This window comes from Neolamprologus multifasciatus, chromosome 17, assembly GCF_963576455.1.
Source record: "Neolamprologus multifasciatus chromosome 17, fNeoMul1.2, whole genome shotgun sequence".
Lineage (NCBI taxonomy): Eukaryota > Metazoa > Chordata > Actinopteri > Cichliformes > Cichlidae > Neolamprologus > Neolamprologus multifasciatus.
In genome coordinates this window covers 27,432,868-27,453,765 of record NC_140455.1, presented here as the reverse complement: position 1 = coordinate 27,453,765, position 20,898 = coordinate 27,432,868, and the positions used below count along the sequence as shown (strand labels likewise).

General features: G+C 39.6%; 1 protein-coding gene across 1 annotated transcript in view; it reads left to right on the top strand.

The window, feature by feature from the left end:
- exoc4 (exocyst complex component 4) overlaps positions 1-20,630 on the top strand; it is a 135,029-nt gene extending 114,399 nt beyond the window's left edge. The window contains exons 18-20 of the mRNA XM_085138404.1: positions 426-604; positions 813-972; positions 18,649-20,630. Of these exons, the coding sequence (XP_084994530.1) occupies positions 426-604; positions 813-972; positions 18,649-18,886 (577 nt within the window). The 3' untranslated portion in view covers positions 18,887-20,630. The remainder of the gene's footprint in view (positions 1-425; positions 605-812; positions 973-18,648) is intronic.
- Positions 20,631-20,898: the final 268 nt, after the last annotated feature.

Genomic DNA, 20,898 nt, shown 5'->3' with positions numbered 1-20,898 from the left:
ATGTAGTGGTAGTTGTACAAGTGGATATATTATGAGTACTCTATAAACAGAATGATTTCTGTAGAAATTATAAGTATTAGAGTAGGTTTAGTGGGTCTTGAGGAATGAGAACACTCTGTGGCCGCTAAAGTGCCTTCTAATTATGTTAACCTCCAAAGCACAGAGAATAATACAGTTCATACATATTTCCTGACTCACCACTTTTCCTTGTCGTTCTCATGTTGGACACTCAGCATAGTTCATAGTTTATTTCGGCATATCAATATGTAGTTGTCAAAGATGGCACAATGGTCTTGACAAAGCAGAATATGTAACTTTTAATTTCCAGACAGCAAAAGGTAAAAAAATTGGAGGAAAAAAAAACTATGAATTATCTACAGCATTTAATTTTCTGTTTTCTCTTTTCTTTCCCTGTTTTAATCCAGGGTGCACTGTTTCCATTACCTGATCCCCCTGACCAAACAAGGCAATTATGCCATTGTGGCTAATGTTGAGAGCATGGACTATGACCCTCTGGTGGTCAAACTGAACAAGGACATCTCAGCCATAGAGGAAGCCATGGGGGCCGCCTTGCAGCAACACAAGTTCCAGTATATTTTTGAAGGTCAGCAGCCCCCCTAGGGTGACGTTTAAGTAACTGTCTCTAAAATACAGCTCTCTTCAACTACTTTCAAAGAACCTAAGTGTCTGAAAACATTGTTAAAATGTTCTTTCTTATTCCTAAATTTCCTTAAAAATAAAAAGAATTGTATATCTCTTTCCTGATATAATCACATATCCTTCATGCCTCTTTTTTTCTCATCTCTTACCAGGTCTTGGTCATCTGATCTCCTGTATTCTGATCAATGGGGCTCAATACTTCAAGAGGATCAGCGAGTCTGGCATCAAGAAAATGTGCAGGAACATTTTTGTCCTCCAGCAAAACCTCACCAACATCACCATGTCCAGGGAGGCAGACCTCGACTTTGCCAGGTTAGAGTCCTTTTCCACATTTTGGGCATGAAGAGGAAAGCTAAGCTAAGAAAGCTTCCCTGGAGCAGTTTCTGTAGTTCAGTAGCTGAAACAAGCCTTCCACTCAGTGCCTTGGACATAACTAGCAACTGTAGGGATCCCAGCTTTATGTTGTCCAATCCATCTGAATCTATGCTTTCGAGCTTATCAATACAGCACTATATTGATAGCATGCATTTCTGCTAGCTGGGCATCGCAAAACAGTTTTAATTGGTTCACTTGTTTGCAAAGCTATCAAAATCCACCCACCATAACACATAGTGTGTGGCATAAACAGAACAGCAGAGCTGCATGGGTGCTGCTCATGCTACCTCTTAATCTAGACACACCGTGATGTTTATTTCCCACTTCCAGCATGCAGAGAAAGCAACGTTGTCTGTGTCAGTGGGAGAACAATGACTCACACAAAATCTTCTTCACATAAGTGAAAATCAGCTGAACAACAGGTGAAACAATATTAAGGGTTACGTTTGCCTGCTTCTTTTGCACGTTTTTAGCATCTTTTCCAGTTCTACCAGAGCTCATGAGCGTTTCCTATACAAGTGTAACAGAGAGAACAGCAGGCTAATTAGATAGCTAATAGCTAATATTTACAGGTATAATAAAAAATAAATATCAGCTACTGCATTTACAAACAAGTGCACCCCTCAGCCACCTGCTACAGTCCAGTTATTCTCACTGCTGGCTGTAAATCTTTTCAATGCACATTTTATTTCTACTCTATCGTATACTGTAGTTTGAGGAAAGTGCAATGAATTCTGTCTCTTATCAGGGTGAAGGCACTGACCTGTAGGCAGTTTTCTGTTCAGGCTTTCAGGCTTGGGCTGTTCTGTGTAGCCTGGGGTAATATTGTGTTATTGACAGTTGTGAAAAACTGTGTAAGTCTGCTTTTTTAAAGAAGAAATCTGATCACAGGTCAATGGAGAAAATCAGTAAAGAATCAGGCCAATAAGAACACTTGATAATGGGTCTAGTATCAATAAAAGCTTATGAATTTCCATTTCTGTTTTAAAGATTGATAGCCTTTAACAGGGCAAAGAGGAAATGGATATTTTGTGCAGATATTGAGTTTGTGTAAACTGTAATGCCATTTTCTTGCCAATAGTTGCTTTTTGCCCCATAGGTTTTGCTGTTTTAGTGGTAAAAAAAGATATCATGCCACACGACTAAAGATAATAGGACAGTAAACACACATTGCATTTATACCATGGCTACTCAAGTTTGAAGAACCACTATTTGCAAGATAAATAAATGGTAAAGATTAAGTGAACTGTATTATGAATCCATCAAATCAGAAATGGATAGTGGTGTCAGCATAATAACCAGTTCTGCTTAAAATTAATCGGTGTACTGGTCCAGCTTTAACAGCACACCTGCACAGACGCACACAGACTCGCACAGTGTTTTCAAGTTCAGAAAGCAACTATGTCAGTGCGTGAGGCTGACAGATGGTCAAACAGATTGTCAACCACACTGTGTATCTGTGTTCACGCTGTTGTTGCGCTTTATTTTCTTATTCATACATTTAAATTTTGTGACTCTTAACTGCTGTTGCCCAGCGCTGCTCTGCCCTGACAGGCATAAGGGAAATCAGCACCTCAGACATCTTTGCGAACAAGATGGAGGGAGTGAGGGAGGAGGAGGTAGGAAAGAAGAAGAGTGATTCATTGTATTCATATGATTTTTCCCCCCTTCTTTGAGAAGCCTGTGTCCTTGACAGCAGAGAGTATGTGAGAGGAAGGGTGATGGAAAAGATGGAGAAAGAAAGATGGCTTGAAGGGAAGAAAATTGAAAAACTAAGTAAAGGGAAGTTGTCGAAAAGGCATCTTTGAAAGGAAAAGCATGGAACTGACTTGAAGAGGGCAGCATGGTTAGACAATATCTTACAGTGGAGATGAACACAAGAGAGAGATGGGAAGAAAGGAAGAAGGAGAAAATGAGTGTATTATAAAATGAATAACAGATTATGCTTAAACAACTTGAGTTTCAGTACATTTAGCAGCACCAACTATTCCTTTTAAGGTGACTTTCGGAACCCTGTTTGTCTGCATTTGATTCTCATTGTACAGTAAAATGTGTTTTCCCGTGTCTGCCATCTGGGCATCCTACAGTATGTTATAAGTTTAATGAGCTTCTCTTGTGTCATGTGTTTGAGTGCTTGGGTGTTTATGCACTGGCAGTTTGGGCTTTTCTATTGTTTGTAATGTGCCAGAGTGGCAAGCCAAGTTTCCCCTGAAGAAGACAAAAAATAACCAAACAAATAAGTAAACTGAAATTACCTGAACTGTACTGGATGTGGAGGACCATTGATTAGTATGTTATTTCTCCCCTCTGTCAACTTTGATTATGGAGACATGCCAGTGATGGCTTTTCTGTCTTTTCTCTCTTTCTCCCACTCTGTCTGATTACAAGGCGTGGGTGGTGTGGAGGTGTTGATTGGGAATTGCAGAGCGCATTGTTTACGCATTCATGGCTTTTTGAATTGGCCGGCCTCCAGCTCCAAGACACACCAAGTCTTGCAAACACATTCAGACACACAGACTCACACACATACAGAGTCGCTTACACACATCTGTTATGTATCAGTTATGCACAGATACCTAAGCCTATCAGCTTTTTGAAATAACCTCATTTACATGGACTGGGCATTAAGTAAACTTGTGCCTCCTAGTGGAAGTGACCATCTTGAGTGGAAGGAAATAACTTACAGTAATGTATATATGGCATACAGAAAGCCACAACTGATGTTTTAATTAGGGCTGGGTATCGTCACTGATTTCTAGAATCGATTCGATTCCGATTCACAAGGTCCCGAATCGATTCGATTCGATTCAATTTAAATCTGGGAAATTTTGCCTCAGACAGTCAGAAATATTATAATTCAGATCAGTACATTTACATATTTTTGTATCTATAAAAAGGAAGCTGACACTCGCAAGACTTTATCAAAGGTGTAAGCATTACAGCAGATGCCTTTGTGTCAAAGTAGCTGAGGATAAGACACAGAAAAACCTGAAGGTGATTTTCCTGGCCTGGGATTTTATAAAAATATTCTGCAGTACATCAAAAACGAAAGAAAACCATTAATCAACATATGAACACTACCTCTGAAGTTACAGAGGTTTTATTAGAGACACGGCTAAGCGTTTTGCATTTTGCATAATTTTCAAAAGTTTACATTTGTTCAGAATCCTATTGAACAGCAGAAATGAGGCTTTCTTTTCGGAAGTAAGTAAAAGGGAAAAAAACAGAGGCCGACAGCACTGTAAACAACGGTAGACTTGTGCGTAACAAGCAAGCGAATAATGAAGAAAACAGATTTTTAGACGGGAAACTGTTCTTGAAGTATACAGAGAGAGAGAGAGCTGTGCATGAAGTGTGGTGGAAGCAAAACGGCAAAAGTCAGAGTGAATTCATGACGATGTTTTTGTGAAGCGTAGTTTGGATCTTCTTTTGCTGCTGGTTCGGTCAATAATGTTTGGAGAGACATCAAACTAACAGCTTTAGAATCACCGCATAAAGGGCGTAAGCACAGAGCGTGGACCCGCCGAAACATCGGAATCAACGAGCTGTCGTCTTTCAGCCCCGACCGTGTCTGTCCCGTCGGGTGAGAAAGGCGACACCTCACTGATTCTGATCCGTCGGCGGGTCCGAGCTTTGTGTTTACGTATTTGTGCAGAATCCGTGTACCTGCTCTCATTTACTGTTTTAGCTGTTTGGTGGTTCTTGAAATTTTGTGAGGTTTAACCTGCGATTCTGGCGTTTCGGGCAAAATAAATTAATATTAAAAAATCGATTCAGGATTTTAATAAATCGATATCACGCTATCCAAGCCAGAATCGATTTTAATCGATAAATCGATTATTAAAACCCAACCCTAGTTTTAATGCTTCTCAACTACCCAGATCTTCCTTTTTTAAAGACGAGTATGCAATAAATATGCAATACGTATTCCTATAACAAAACTGTGCATAGTTACAGATGTGTAGGTGCACTTTTTGCTGATCGTATGCCTTCAGTTTCTTTTAAATCAACAGCATTTGCTTGAGTTGACAATATCTTAAGAGTGAAATTCCACCCAACTCTAAAATAATAAGGTGAAAACATGTCAATTTAAACTTTTAGTGTACTACAAACATTTTATGAATACAAACACCTTAGTGATTGACAGAGTGAATCGTTTAGTAGCTGGGGCCTATATTGAAAAATCCTTTCTTCTTTTTCTTTGTCTTTAATTCATTTATGTACACATGGCATTTAGTAAAGTCTAACAGTTTTGTTGTAAAGATTTTGAAAAAACATGGTCTGACCTGAGTCAGCAGTGAAGAAGCAGTTTGATAAAGAGGGTTAAAAGTAGGATATTCATGAGTATTTTATTACCACCTCCTGAGAATTAAGAGCAAAACTTAAAAAGGAAGTAATCTCAGCAGGAAGCCTGCTTTTCAGAGAAACTGCAGATGCTTCTCCTTATTTCCATGTAATTTTTTTTTTTTTTTTTTGGGGGGGGGGCGGGGGGGGGGTCTTAGGTGTGTGAATGCTTGTTAATGCATGTGTGAGCTTTGATTATTTTATCTACATGTGTGTACTTATATATAGGAACCAGGTATACCTGGACTAATGCGCCATAACAGGCACCAGTGTCAGTTAAAAAGTAAGGTGAGGCCAGTAGAGCAGCACTGCAGAAGGCGTGAAGACACACACACACACACACACACACACATGCATGCATGCACACACACAAGAATGCACACTTGCCTTTTTGCTCTCTCTCTTTCACTGTGCAAAAGGATGGGGGAACAGTGCCACCTTGTGGTTCAGTCCATGTTTGTATACAGTATAAAAAAAAGTGAGAAAGCCTACAGTATGTCGATCGCTCATGTTGCGCAGGGTGAAAAAAGTCAAATGTGTGCGTGTGTATGTATGTGTGTGTATGTGTTTGTGTGACCATGTGTATTTGTATGGTCCTATAGTGGCCTCTTGTCTCTCAGTCAGAATTTGGCAGCAATATCAACTTGACTGTCAAGGTCAAACACACGCACATACACATATCGAAACACCGGCACAGAAGTGGACACACACAGACCATCTGCTCAGGAAACAGTTCTGGGGAACATGCTGCAGACCTGTGTGTCACTGCAATGTCACATCTGTGTGTGTGTGTGTGTGTGTGTAGGTGTGTATGGGTGTGGGTGTATTCACTGCATGGTCAACCCTGCCAGTCCAATGATCACCTCTCATTGTCCTGTGTGTCTACCTGTCTTTCTCTCTTGCTGTCTTTATACTGTGGTCTCTTGACAGGGACAGAAATTAGATAAATATGCGGAGCTGTTGCTGCATATTTTATTTTGAAAAGACCAGAAGCTACAATAGTTGTACAACTAGAAAACTTTCAAAAACACTTAAGTGTTGCTTGGCAACAATCCATTCCAGCCTACGAAGACATTTTTGCTCTTTGCCTGGCAACATTTTTACAAACCTTAAATAGAGATCTAATATAATTAGCCTTTCACTGGGATTTAATATCAAAGTAAATAATGGTTGCTAGGTTGTTTAACCTGGTGATTTCAACACTAGAATGATAGCAGAGGAAAATGATCGTTTTACTATCAGGAACAAGAAACCTCAAATCTTCTTCTTGTGAATCACATTTAAATCACGTTTACGAAGCTAAAATGCAGTTTCATTATTAAATTTTACACACTGATGGGATCAGCAGCACTCTGTCCTCCACTAACAGCAGGAAGAATGACATGTGGTTTGTTTGATAGGGTTTTTTTAAAAATTTGTTTTATTTGATCTGTCTTAAAGGTAATATTAGCCCTTTATTTTTGTTACCTACCTAACGAGGAACTGATTTAAATTGTATTTATATCTGTATTTCTTAGGAGAGGAAACGAAACCAATCAACAAAAAAAAAAAGTATTTTAGCATTTCTCTTGCTGTCAGTGAAAAACAATTTCTATGTTTCTTTCAGCAAAATATTGAAAAGAAAAATATCCAAACGCATGTGTTGGAACCAAAGAAGAAGAATTTAAACCTTTTTTTCTGAATAATTTTGACAGAAACATGGTATTTGCTTGTTCTGCTGTTCATGTTGCGCTAAAAATCAGACAGCAAAACATACATAGGCATTACTCTCTGGTTTTTTTTGGAAGAACCTTTAAAGCTTAATATAATTAAAGGTTTAATGTTGTAACCTGCTTTAATTTTCTTCTATCTTGCTTTAAAATTGCTGATTAGTCATTTAGCTAATCAACTAGAAATGAATTGTTCTGGCTTCAGCTCTTTCATATCAGACAGACCATGAATTCAGTGTCATATACAGTAGTTTAGGACTTGAAGCTTCTCTATTATAGGATCATTAGAAAACTCCTGTGACTTCATTCAAATTAACACACAGATTGATTCAGGACAAAATTACCATTCTGTCTTAATATACTGCTATTACAGAGCAAAAGTAAACATCTCTTGCCCGCTGACCCATGTAGGCAGCTCTGTCATAACATCCCTAGCAAACTTGCAAGCTTCTGAGCCCATAGCAAGGCTAAACACCAGTATGACAGACTCGGTGCAGAGATGCCCCCGAGTTCAGACCATCGCACCCACCTGTCTGCTACTGGAAATTACTAGAGTGCGAGGGTGTATTGTACAAGAAGCTATGTCCTCTCCTGCAGTGTACCACCACGATTACTGTGCACCTCTTAGAACCGGTGTGCTGGTGAATAAACTGTTGTTGGTTTTTTGTGTGTTTCTAAACCCTGGTGTGTTTGTGTCAGGGTGACAGGCTGGTGTATCTACAAAGAATGTGGTAATAAGTACAGTTGACGGCCATGTCAGGAGGTAGTGGGTGTCAACAGATAAAACTGTTTGTACTTAGGCCTGTTTTCAGCACACTGTCGCTTCTGTCTTCTTTTCTTCCCCTGTCACCTTGCGTCTCTTTCTATAGCTCTCTCTTCCTGTTCTCCCAATATTTTTTTTCCCTTCAATATGCTATCGTCCAATCACCTGCACTGCCTCTGCTGGACTGTATTTCTCTTTCCTTCCCTCTTCCCCCAGCCCCACCCTTCTTCTCCCGTTTTCTACGAGCATGTGCAAGACGCTGTTTGATGAGACTGGTCTTTGCTGATGAAGCCTGTGCGTGTGTTTATATATGTGCACCTCACAGCATGATGACACTCGTCTTTGCTGATGAAGCCAGTGAGAGCGCGTCTGTGTGCGTGCTCTTATTTGTATGTGTTTGTTGTGCACGGTGCAGCATGATGAGGCCGGCCTTTGCTGATGAAGCTTCAGTCTCAAGTCTCTGCAGACCTTTCCTCATTACCAGAGGAAAGACAAATGCACTGCTCTGGAGGGAGGGAGACCGCAGGAAGGGAGGGAGCCTGAAAGAGGCAGAAGAGTGTATTAAGATTAAATCCACACTAAGCCATCTCACTTTTGAAAACACTATTTATATGTGAAAATGACACGCATCAGTGCAAGCATTCACAGGTTGTTTTTGTTAGGATCCATTTTCTTTCACCCTTTGGCTTGGCAAACTTAGATACTGTATAGTTCTAGTGTAGCTAAGACTGGGCAAGACGCTTCATGGTTGCCAGCTGTGATACTTACATGACATGGTTTCCGGCTCACAAGTCTGCCAGAAGCACTGCAGTCAGAAATTACTGCTGTCAGAGCAGTGAGGGGAAGATTTACAAAAGAACAACATAAAAGAAGTAAAACCGACTTGGCTTACAGCTTTTCCTGTAGAAGGGAAGGGTGCTGTCCTACACCTGAATGCCTCATCTTGAAAGTTTACCGAGGAAAAACAAAATCACTGTGACGGGTTCCTGAGGTTTCAAAAAGTTTGGGATCCACCAGTGTATACCACCTGAAGAATTCTTTTTTTGTCTAGAAAACTGCAGAACTAAACCAACATCTCGTAAGAATTGGGAAAGATAGCTGAAGAAGCACAAAAATAATGACTGATGTCACTGATCTGCTGCTTTGATCTTGAGTCACTATTATATTTATGTGTTGGGGAAAAAACTGATCTTTAACACATGTGTGGTGCTAATGGCATATTAAACAGATGGATCGGTGGGAGCAGAAAGTTGCTGATCCATACCTGAATGCCAAAACATGCATTATCTATTTAAGTGTGAAAGTACTGTTAAAGACAATAAAGAGGATAAGAAAGTCAAGAAGCCCCGTTGTTGCTGTCAGAGGTATTTGTTACTGCAGCAACAAGCTTTGGATTCCAGCTTATTCAAAGGTTGATCCACAGACTCTCCCATTATTTCTCCTCCTCCTCCTCATCATCATTCCCCTTCTAACTAATGTGTTGTTCCAAATGTGCTGACAGAGGCAGTCTGTAATGGCCTTAATATTGTGCATGCTAGAAATTAGGGGAAACTAATTGCGCCAAATCCTTTCTTTTTCTCACTTTTCCTTCTCTTTTGTCTTTTTGTTCTATACACCCCCACCCCCGCCACAACTCCTGTGCCATTGACATACATATCTCTCTGCCCTGTTCTGCATCTCCACATCGTAAATTGAAAGAATATTCGTTGTTGAGGAGGGGGAAGGGGAAGTTAATTAAAATTTAATAGAGCACACTACAGAGGGACGTTGATGCTTGCACACAGACACACAAAAGCTACTAAAAGCTGATTATAGCCCTTATAGATGGAAGTTCTGGAGGAAGCAGGTGGAAATTGGTGAAAGTAAATGTGTGTGTCGAGGATGGAGCCCATAAAATCTTTAACGATAATGGCAGTCAACATGAGAATTTACTTTGGTTTTGTGTGAAAAAACAAGAATGCTGGTTTCATTAACTGGTTTCAGACGAGAGGAGAAGGCAAAAAATGTGTTTGTGTGCGTGAGTGTTATGATGTGTGTGTTTCACTAGGGGTTCTTTCTTGATGGTGGGGCACTGAGAGATTTTAATCTTATTAACAGCCCTTACTCTGTTTGGCAAATGGCCTTCCAACTGCTTGGGTAATGAACTGTTTGAAAGTGTTTTCAGCACACACTAACATACATCACTCAGACACATGGGTAGATAGACACACGTGCAGATACACACACACACACAAACACATACACACCTTAAGCTTTCTCTTGCTTAGCCCAGCCCGCTTCCATCTGCACTGAATAGAGACCAGAAGCTTTACACACACTCTGAACAGCCAGCAGACAGTTTAGCACTGGGATTGTTTTGATAATTAGATGGTACAAAACAGACATCAAAACACTGTTCACCAAAAAGTTGGGAAGCTATTGACTTGCACAGTATTTAAGCAGGTTTATCTGAAAATCGTATAAGGCAACATGTCAAATGATAAGACAGGGGAATGAATTTTGCTTCTTCTTCTTTTTAAAAATGCTAAAATGAACAAACAAAAATGTCTGGAGGAACATGTAACAGCTAATTAGATTAATTTGCAACAAGTTAGTAATATGATTTAGTGAAAGAAGAGCACCCTGGAAAGGCTGAGTGTTTGAGGAGTGGATAAGCTAATTAAGTTAACAGATTCAGAAAGTCCAAAAATGTTCTACAGAGGGGATGAGGCTGAAACCAGCTTGAAATGCCAGTGATCTTCATGGATGTCAGACAAGAAATTAATGACCACATTGTCTGGGCTTGAGCTCTTTTAAAGTTAACTTGGAAAATGGTTCTGTGGTCTGTTGGTAGGAAATCATAGATACTGCTTGCCAATGCCTAAGACCATGCTGACTTGTTATGAAGTGTTAATACTGTAATGCCTAGCTTATATGTTCTTTCAGCCTGCTAGTTACACTGATAAGTCAACCGCCGGTGTCCTGATGGTCACTCCTGGCTGTGCAGGCTTGACTCAGTCAGGTTAACTAATGTTAAACATCAATCAAAAATAAATAATGTTCTACTGGAAGGCACATTAGGTGTATCACTCCCACAGATAAGGCTACACTAGCAGTGCTTAGTTATTTGCGATTATATTATCTGGCCTGCCCACCACTGTCTTGCCACCCCCCCCCCACACTTTTTTTTCTTGTTTTTTATTTTTTTTATTTTTTATTTTATTTTTTATACTTTATTTTTATTTAGTTTTAGGAACAGGAACATTAACATTTACACAGACACAGCAAGGGAAAAAGGTAAACAACAAAAGAGAAGTAAAAATAATAATAATAAAAATAAGTAAGATAAATAAGCAAATAAAATTTAAAAAATAAAATAAAATAAAATAAAATAATGGAGGGAGGGAGGGGTTCACCCAGGGCTATGGGAAGTTACTAAAAAGTCCACTTGGAGAGACACTGTGCATCTTGCTTGTTTGTATATACCCCCATACCCACGTCTATGTACATACTCACACACACCTTCAAGCATCTACCCATCTACATATACATACATAATACATATCTACATGTGCACGCATGCACACTCATGCACGTATACCCTTTGACATATTTTTGTGCATGTCTATACAAGTGTCCATTCAGCATCATAAGGTATTAAGACCAGTCGAGCACCGGAAAATCAGGTTAAATGAAAACAGGATGGGAAGGGAATGGATAAGATGCTTTCCCTACATTATTCACAACCCTTTTGCATACTCAAAAACCATTTTGACCAATATCTTTGAAATTTGTCTTGACAGAGTTTTAGAGAAAAGGTCATCTTTTCCATTTCACAAATGTCTTTTGCTATGGCTGACCAGTCTCCAACCGTTGGTGGGTCCAGCCAGTTCTAGTTATTACTTTTTTACTTGCTGTCAGGAATATTTTAAAAAGGTATTTATCTTTTGTATTCATCTCAACTGGTACATCTCCCAAATATATTGTAGCAAAGCAAAACTCAATCTCAAAACCCATTACATTTTAATCCTCATTAGTATTTCGGCCCAATAGGATTTAATAGCTGGACAATCCCAGAATATATGGTAGTGGTCAGCCATAGTCTTGCCACATTGCCTCGAGCAGTTACTGGATTCAGGTTTGCTATTCTGAAGTGATTTCTACTTTATACTCATACTGTTCTTCCAGGAAAATTCCCTCCAAAGAGGGAAGCTAGAGGTAGTTATGTTTATTTTACAAATATTCAACCAATCTTCACACGTAAGTGTAATATCTGATTCTTTCTCCCATCTGTTCTTAACATACTGGGTGGAGTGGGTCCTGTATGATTGTAAACATGAGTACAGTTTCGAGATCAGCTTTTTATGTACTTTACCTTTATATGTGTCGACAAACATATCAATGAGCCCCCCCTCAGAATAATCCCTTGCAACTTTAATATTTTTATTAAAATGGTCTCTCAATTGTAAGTATCTGTAAAAGTCTGTTTCATTTAACCCGTAAGTTTCACTGAGTTGTAGGAAGCTGTCCATGTCTGTTTTGGTTGAGGTTTTACAGTATGCTGTAATACCCTTCCAAGTCCATTCTCTAAACACCCTATCCAAATGTGCTGGTGTAAAACCGGTATCATATCCTACCCACCTTAGGATTCGCATTTTCCTTTCTAAATTGAATTCTTTACTTTGTTTAGTCCATGTATTTAAGGCTACTTTGGTGCACTCATGCAAATTACACATATGTTTTTTCTGTAGACTTATATCACCCATTAAAGACTGTAGAGGTATATCCAATTGAGCAAGTTCCAAATCTTTCCATTTTGGAAATATATGTGCTTGTTCCAATTCTTTCAACTTATTTGACATGATAGTCTGTTGCCTCTCTTCTTCCCTTTTCTTCCTCGCTGACCACATTATTCGTTTTCCTCTGAGCACTGCTTTCGCGGTATCCCACAAGGTACTTGGTGACACTTCACCATTGTCATTAACCTCCAAAAATTCATTAACTTCTTTCTTAATAAATTCTTCACATTTTCGGTCATTCAAAAGGCTAGTGTTCAGTCTCCATACAACGTTTCTAGGCTTAATATCCAAATGTATCTTTAGGTGTACTGCCGAATGATCAGAAACGTCTCTGGGTCCAATGTTACATTCTATTATCCTCGGTCTTTCTGATTTGCACATAAAAAAACAGTCAATTCTTGAGTAGACACCATGCGGGTGGGAGAAAAATGTATATGCCTTTGAAGAAGGATGACGTTCTCTCCACACATCAATCAGCCCAACCTCATTAAGCATCTTTCCGAATTCTGCTTTTTTAATAAGTTTGAGGAGTCCAAGGTAGGGTGTAATTGTACATTCCAGTCTCCACCACATATCAGGACACCTGATGTCTCTTTTCTCAATTAAATCAAATATGGTCCTTATTAACGATTTGTTCTGTCCAGGAGGTCTGTAAATATTAAGTAGCGTCACTACTTTAGAGTCTAGGATTCCTTTTACCAAAATATATCGTCCTTCCTTATCTGCAATTTGTGAAGAGAACTGGAAAGAGATTTTATTTGAAATCAGAATTGCAACTCCCCTATTGGGTCCCTTTGTATTTGATGAATAAAATATGTTTTTAAATCCAGGGTACTTAAGTTTTTCATGCCCCGTTAGGTGGGCCTCCTGCCAAAAAAATTATATGATGGCCTTCTTTTTTCATTTTAGCAAAACAAAACAAGAAAACAACAACAAACAAACAAAAACACCCACACACAACATACATTTGTCAAAATTTGAAACTTGAACTTTAACTAAAACAGAACAAATGAGAGAACTGTGGTTTCTACTCAAAAACAGTAAAGTACTCTCCTGTGTAAAGTGACGTCTCCTGAGGTTATGCATAAACTAAATACCACAAAATAAGAAGTAATCAAACTAACCAGGAAAGTACGCTCCCAGAACAATGTCTTAATCTCTAAGTACTCTAAGGCTGACATATAACTTTCAGTATATATTTAGATGTAAAATGAAATCTAAACGTTTACCCTAAATTATATTCAAAGTAAAGCTGAAGTGTCAACCCTTACCCAGGAAAAGTCAAATCGGTAAAGAAACTGAATTTCTCAAGTATTCAGTTCAGGACATGATCAAACTGTGTCCCTTGGTTCATGTCGAAATGCCTGGAGTATCATCTTGATATGCATCACGGTTCCGGCGTCCCGCTGTCTCCCAGGAAAGGTTCTTCAGCTTTTCCTGTGTTGCGTCCGTGGATCGGGTCTGGTCGCGAAGCTCAGAACCTTCCTTTTCTTCAAATCCTCCGTGGCCTCCGCTGCGCTATCATAAGTTACGGTGCCGTCACTGAGGAAGACACGGAGTTTAGCTGGTGCGGGGGTCTGGAAGAGAATTCCTTTTTCTTTAAGGACTTTCCTGATGGGGGCGTAAGCCTTTCTTTTCCGTTGAATTTCAGTCGGATAGTCCTGGTCAAAGTAGATTCTCACTCCGTTCAGAACGACCTCTTTCTTTTTCCAAGCAGAGCGGAGCACTAGTTCTTTAATTCTGTACTCCAGAAAGTGAATCACTATTGACTGGGGGCTGGCATTCGGCGGTGGCTTCGGGCCGAGAACCCTATGACATCTTTGCATTCCCAGCTCAGTATCACTTAGGGACAACTGCGATTTTCATAAACGTTTCCAAGGACTCCCGTAGATTATCCCCTTCTGTGTCTTCTGGGATTCCATAAACACAAATGTTGTTTCTTAGTGATCGGGCTTCCAGGTCTGTCAGTTTAGCTTGTATATTTTCTTGTGCTAGAATAGCTTGAAGCAGAACCTCGTTCGCCACGGTAGCCCACTCCTCCACCTCCGCCACCCTCCCTTCTGCCCCACCCACTCTACTTATCGTGTCCTTTAAGTCTCTGGCAATTTCGTTTAATTTGTTAATTTAATCTGAAACACGTAAGTTCCGTGGAGAAGGTGTCTTTGAAAATTTTCAGGTCTGTTTTCATGTGCAACCTGGTAGCTTTTAGCTCTTCATGGATGGCGCGGATGCTAGCTTGCAGGCCATCCATACCCTCGTCGCTATCGTCAACTTTTCCCATTTTCATTGGTGTCTTGCCTCTATGTTTATGACCAGTTTTCTCCTCCATTAGTGTGAAATGCTGTCAGAGTAATAATTCGAGTAAATTTGGGGAGTTTTGGTTAGTGAGCCTGGGAGCTCTCACCTTACACGTCCACCCACATTGCCTCCGTACCGGAAAACCCCTTTTCTTGTTTTTTTTTTTAACCAACCAGAAGGACAACCCCTCTTCATTTTATTGATTCAATTGCTTTGTTATCATTAGGCTTGTTTAAACATGCATGCATGTAATGGCAATGAGTGTACATTTTGTCAGCCCTAAGAGGCCCCAGCACTCACTCACCATCGCCTCCCGAAGCAGTTGCCTGCCTTGCCTGGGAGCATGCCTTGTCTTTAGTACTAAATGTTTTAATTATTCTGCATTCATCTACTAGTCAACACATTTTGGGACCTCTTTTCGAGTAATCACTGCAAAAGGAATAGCAGTTGCTATTACGCTGTAATTAAGTCCGTATTCACAGCGTCGATCAGATTGTTTTCAATTATCTCTTGTCAGCTGCTACTTAAATGGAGAGACTCCATATTTGCACAGCTACTTTTGCTGTTCTATCAGACAGATGGTCTTTTAGACTGAAGAAAAATGTCCAACAAAGACTTAGCAGGGGTGCTGTTCATCTCTCACTGCATGTGGAACTTGTTACTGACGTCTACCTGGAACATTCTCTTAATTAAACTATACAGAATCACCACATACTGTTCTGATAGACACACACATTCACATTACCGAGTAAATTACACCCTCCACTCAGCTTTACCTCTGTGACTTTGGAATCATGTACCATAGCAAATAACTGTGTGTAAAACTAACAACATAAATGTTTACTACACAGACGTTTGCAGTGGTTATGTCTCTGCCTCTTTAGGAAATTACACAGAGACAATTTCAAGCAGTCAGGTGCAATTTCTGCTATTTTTGTTTTTCTCTGCTCTGTTCAGAACAGTCCGGTTAATCCAATCTGCTTTCCATTTGGACTTAAGGATGGCGGTTTGAAAGAGAAAAGCCTTCTGTTCAAAGCGCCTCCCTTCAACAAATAAAAATGTGCATATTTATGATTATATTTGTTTATCTTATTAGATCAAATAATGAGGCGATTTGCTTCAAGTGCGTCGTTAAACACTGGCTCTAGAGAATGAAATGGGATTGCTCTTGAGCTAATGTTTTGTTTCAGATATTGTATAGATAAGAAAATGAGACCTGTTTTTCTTTTCTTTTTCTTTTTTTCATCTGTCTTACCTCCATTTAAGGAGTGAACTGGTGTTACTCATCAGTGTTGACAAGCTTCTTTACTAAATGAACTTAGGGATGAAAGCATGAAAAAGACTTTAAGCAGGATAGAGGGTGAGACAGTATGCAAATGCTTTGACGATCAAAGCCAACGCCTGCTGTGGAAGGCCAAAAACAGACATTATGCACCCCTGCTCTGCATTCATTTCTTTAGTCGTCTTCCTTTTCCCTCCGTCTTTCAAGCACTCCCTCTTTCGTTCTAACCTTTCCATTACTCTTTTCAGGTCTTTTTCTTTTGTTGAATATCTAAAATGACAGCACATAAAACACCTTGGAACAGAAGCTCCCTAAGTGCTCATTAACGCCTCGTTAGCATAGCAAATGAACATCTCAAGAAAGGAGTGGTTCTGGGATGGGTGCTGAAGCTAAACAAATGAGTCAAAGGATCTTTTTCGTCTTTCTACTGAGCCATATCAGAAATATCTGAATCCATTTACTTCCAACTTCTTCTGGCACAACAGAGCTTAACCCTTTTAAACCACATCCACATTTAATTTAATTTTCATCAAGGCCACACAAAGAACGTTCAAACATCGGTGGCTCTGACATTGTTTGCCTAGTCGCAACACCCCCAATGCCTTTCACATGCTTTTCTTCAGCAAGACATTACAATGTCAGCCTTGTAATTATCTCTCTTTACTTAGAGCAGCAGAAGCCACTGCTGTTGACTGACCATCACCTGTCCTTGACCGAGATATGTTGTGTAGTAAACAGTCAGTTTTTATTCAGTGTATTAATGTACAACACAAACCCAGGATGTTGCTGCTTGTGTTGTGACACTGGGAGCTCCAAGAAAAACTTGGTGTTGAAACTAATATAATTGAAAGAGAGACAAAGCATATTTTTCACTTGTTTGATCTCATTTATTTCTGTAATAAATCATGGCTAAATGTTCTGCTACTAAAATCCCTGTGCTTTTTTTCTGCAGTCCATACAGAGCTCCATAAAAGTTGCTAACCTGATCTTAGTTGTCCATGTGCACACTATTGGCCATTACTAAAGACTACAGTAACTATAGTTACTGTAAACATGCAATAGTAGGACTGTAGCTCACCTGTGCCCTCTTGCTCTGGTTGTGTCTACAACCATCGTATGAAAGTGTAACATTTGTTGTCTCTTTAGGATTCCTGCATCTTGGTCTTAGACTCATTTTACCCCTGACCAAAGAAAAATTGTGTGTCCTGCTTCCACAGATTCCTGTGCATTTGCTTACCTCCAGGCCCTCTTTGTACAGGTATCTGTATTTTGTGTTCATGACAAGCTAGACTCCTACTGAAATCCATATTAATGGCCAAGTACTGTAAGTTGATGCTAATGAGTTATACAGTCTATGGTCACACACCCACAAGAGGTCAACGCCTAAAACAAATCTTAAAAATGCTGTGCTCAAAACGTTTGTGTTTGGTATTTTTTGATCTGTATGTGTATTGTTCTTGTCAGCAGGGAATGTGTGTTCTATTCAACAATACTTGCTCTCTTTTTGTGCTCCTGCATTATTATTGTGTACTTCATGGTCCTTTTCAAATGGCCCATTGAGGTATTCAGTTCTGGTTAAAGAGCTATTAATTCTGCGCACGCCTCTTTCTGCTTTTGGCTCTGTCAACAGCATTTCATTAGAATAGTTTCAGTAGTTTGTAGCTGTTGAATGGTTTCCCTCTACCTTCAACTCCCAGTGGCAGGAGGTTGAGGTCCTTGAAGCCCTTTTTAAGAAAATTGCTGCTGACAGCAACAGCAGTACGTGTGGCTTCTGTGTTTTCCCTTTGTTCTTGTTGTTCTTTTTGATTTAGCCCTGGAAAAATGAATAACAGAGGATTATAAAGTGTTACTGTTGCATGTAGCTTTTTCTTTTTCCCTCTCCCCTTGCTTTCCCTTGATTACGTCCTCAAGGACGTTATGTATTCAATAGTGTTTGTTTGTCTGCTAGCAGGATTAGAAAAAACTGCAAGGTTGATATTTATGAAAGTTGGTGGTGAAGCGGAGCGTGGGTAAAGAAAATACCCATTAAATTTAGGTGTCTACAGTTCAGACAGAGCAGCTGTACCATTACTGGGTGTCTCTGTATTTATCAATTTAATGTTTAAACCTTTTTCCAATTTTTACTAACTGGATGCTTTTGGACTGACACATTTTTATAATCTTCACCAAAGTTGGCACAGATTATCTCCACACCAACCCCAGAATTTTTTTTTCCACAATGGATTTCAATTCAGTGTTAAAGTTCCCAAACTGTTTATCATTTAAAATAGATCTGGAAAAACATTGACATTTCATTTGCAAACTGACCTCTGATAGAAGAGTTAACAGTTACCTTAGAAGACATCTACACACTCTGATTTCCTCTCTTGCATCCTTTTCTTTGCTCATTTTGTCTTTCCAGTTAATTTGAAGATTTACAACCTTCCCTTCTTCTTTCAGGCAGTACTATGAGATGCTGTACAACACTGCGGATGAGCTGCTGAACCTGGTGGTGGACCAGGGTGTCCGCTACACAGAGCTGGAGTACATCAATGCCCTTTCCTTACTCCATCGCAGTCAGACAGGAGTAGGTGATTTGAGCACTCAAAACACCCGGCTACAGAGGCTGAAGGAAATCATCTGTGAGCAAGCCGCCATTAAACAGGCCACCAAGGATAAGAAGATCACCACAGTGTAATGATAAAGCAAGGACGTGGCATTCAGAGGGAGATGACCATTGAAAGGGAACAGCAATGCATTTTTCAGTGCGATGAACTCTGGCGTGTTTTTGTTTTTGTTTCTTTCAAATTTTTGTTGCACAAATACATGTGATGTGTTTTAGATTTGAGATTTTGGTTAAAAAAACACAAAAAGATGTTTGCTCTAGACACAAGATTGGGAAATTTGTTGATGGAAAGTGTGTCATCTACATTTCATACTTCCTAATGATGATGAAACACACTCTAGTCAAGTTTTGACAAATAGATATGGATTTTTTTTACTTATATGAGCTTATGTGAACTGACTGACTCTACATGGGAAGGGAGGTGACAACCTACATAACTGCAAGCCTTGCAAGTCCATTGGTCCATGTATCTATGTCACAAAGCAGCCTATAATGTCAATTTCCGCTATTTAAATCACATAATAAATGCAGCGCACATGCCCGGACTCTTAACAGTGCTTTGCTCACCATGACTACATCTTCAGATAAAGGGCGATTGTCTTGGACACTCACCCGAACTTAGTACCCATCTCATCTCATTTTCCTATTAGATCTAAACTGCTGCTCTCAATTACACCTCTTTCTCTCCTCTCCTGGCAGCCCCATGGGCCCACTGATTCTGTCTGCAATAACAGATGCCAGATTAGACTGTCTGAATGAGGCCACATCTTCCGCCTGCTGCCAATTTGGGTTGGTCCCCTATGATTTCCCTAGCTGACGATTGTATCATAGCTATGGTTGTTAAAAATCTGTTATCTTTTTTTTCCTCATAGTTCGTGCAGTAAAGTTGTGCGACTATTGTGGAAAGTTGTGAGTCAATTAACATATTATTTTGCAAATTGGACAAAGAGACCACAGTGGAATGACTCTGATTTTTTGTGCTAAGGCACATATGTGGCTGTACAAACCAAAACTATGCAATGCTGAATCTTTATTTTGCCATTCAAACTGCATGTGCTCAATCCTATAAAGTGAGCTAAACATATAAACTCGAGAGACGATCACAAATCATTCCCTTCCCCACAATCCTCCTTGTTTTTAGTTCATTAACTTGGGGGAGAAGTACTTAACAAGAGGGGGAGAGGGAAATGGGAGCCTTGTCAATACACTGGGCCCAGCGCTGGTCTCCCTGAAGCCCACAGAGCAATCCATCATAATGACACATAGGCTGGGATCGATGGGAAAACAACTGCGGAGCTGCTGAGTGGTTCGCCTACCACTCTGAAACGTACACTTGGTGTAAAATCTAAAATCTGCTCATTCATCTGTTCACTTCAGAGTTACTTTTATAATGTTATACATGGAAAACTTTATTTCAATGCTAAATCACTATGTCAGGGCCGTGCCATTCACAGATGCTGTTAGACTACTATTATGCTGCACAAACATAGCCCATAGAATTCTGGAATAATGCTCTTATATATATGTGAAAACCACTCCTGTCCATTCTTTTTATCCCTGAATTACACTTGCAAAAAGGTTCTTTAATGTTACCCATATCTCACCTGCTTTTCTTTGCAATTGATCTAAATTTCTGTTTAAAGAACTGATTTTATGTTTGGCATAGAAATGCATTGAATTCTGGCTTTAGTGGTTACCAGGCCTATTTCTTGATCTGGTTCTGAAGTGTCATAAATGCTCTGAAATGTATCCATTCTAAATGAAGCACTCACAATTTGACAGTGCATACACTAAAAAATAAATTCTTCAAATTCCAGTCTTTGTCTGTGTACGTTTCTTTCTTTACATGGTTGTAAAGGTCGCATTTTCCACTCTTAGATGTTCAGCTGCTAGGAGTTCATACACACATTGACCTTCTGCACGTGACAGCCTGTCACTGTTTTGAAGCAGTGAGGATGTTTCTGCCATGTATCACACAAGCTAGACGGATCCAACACACACACGAGGATTTACTTAAGCTGACAGGTGTGATGTGTTGTGTGACATGGCTTTAAGCACAGCTTGTCTTGAGTTTTTCTATATGA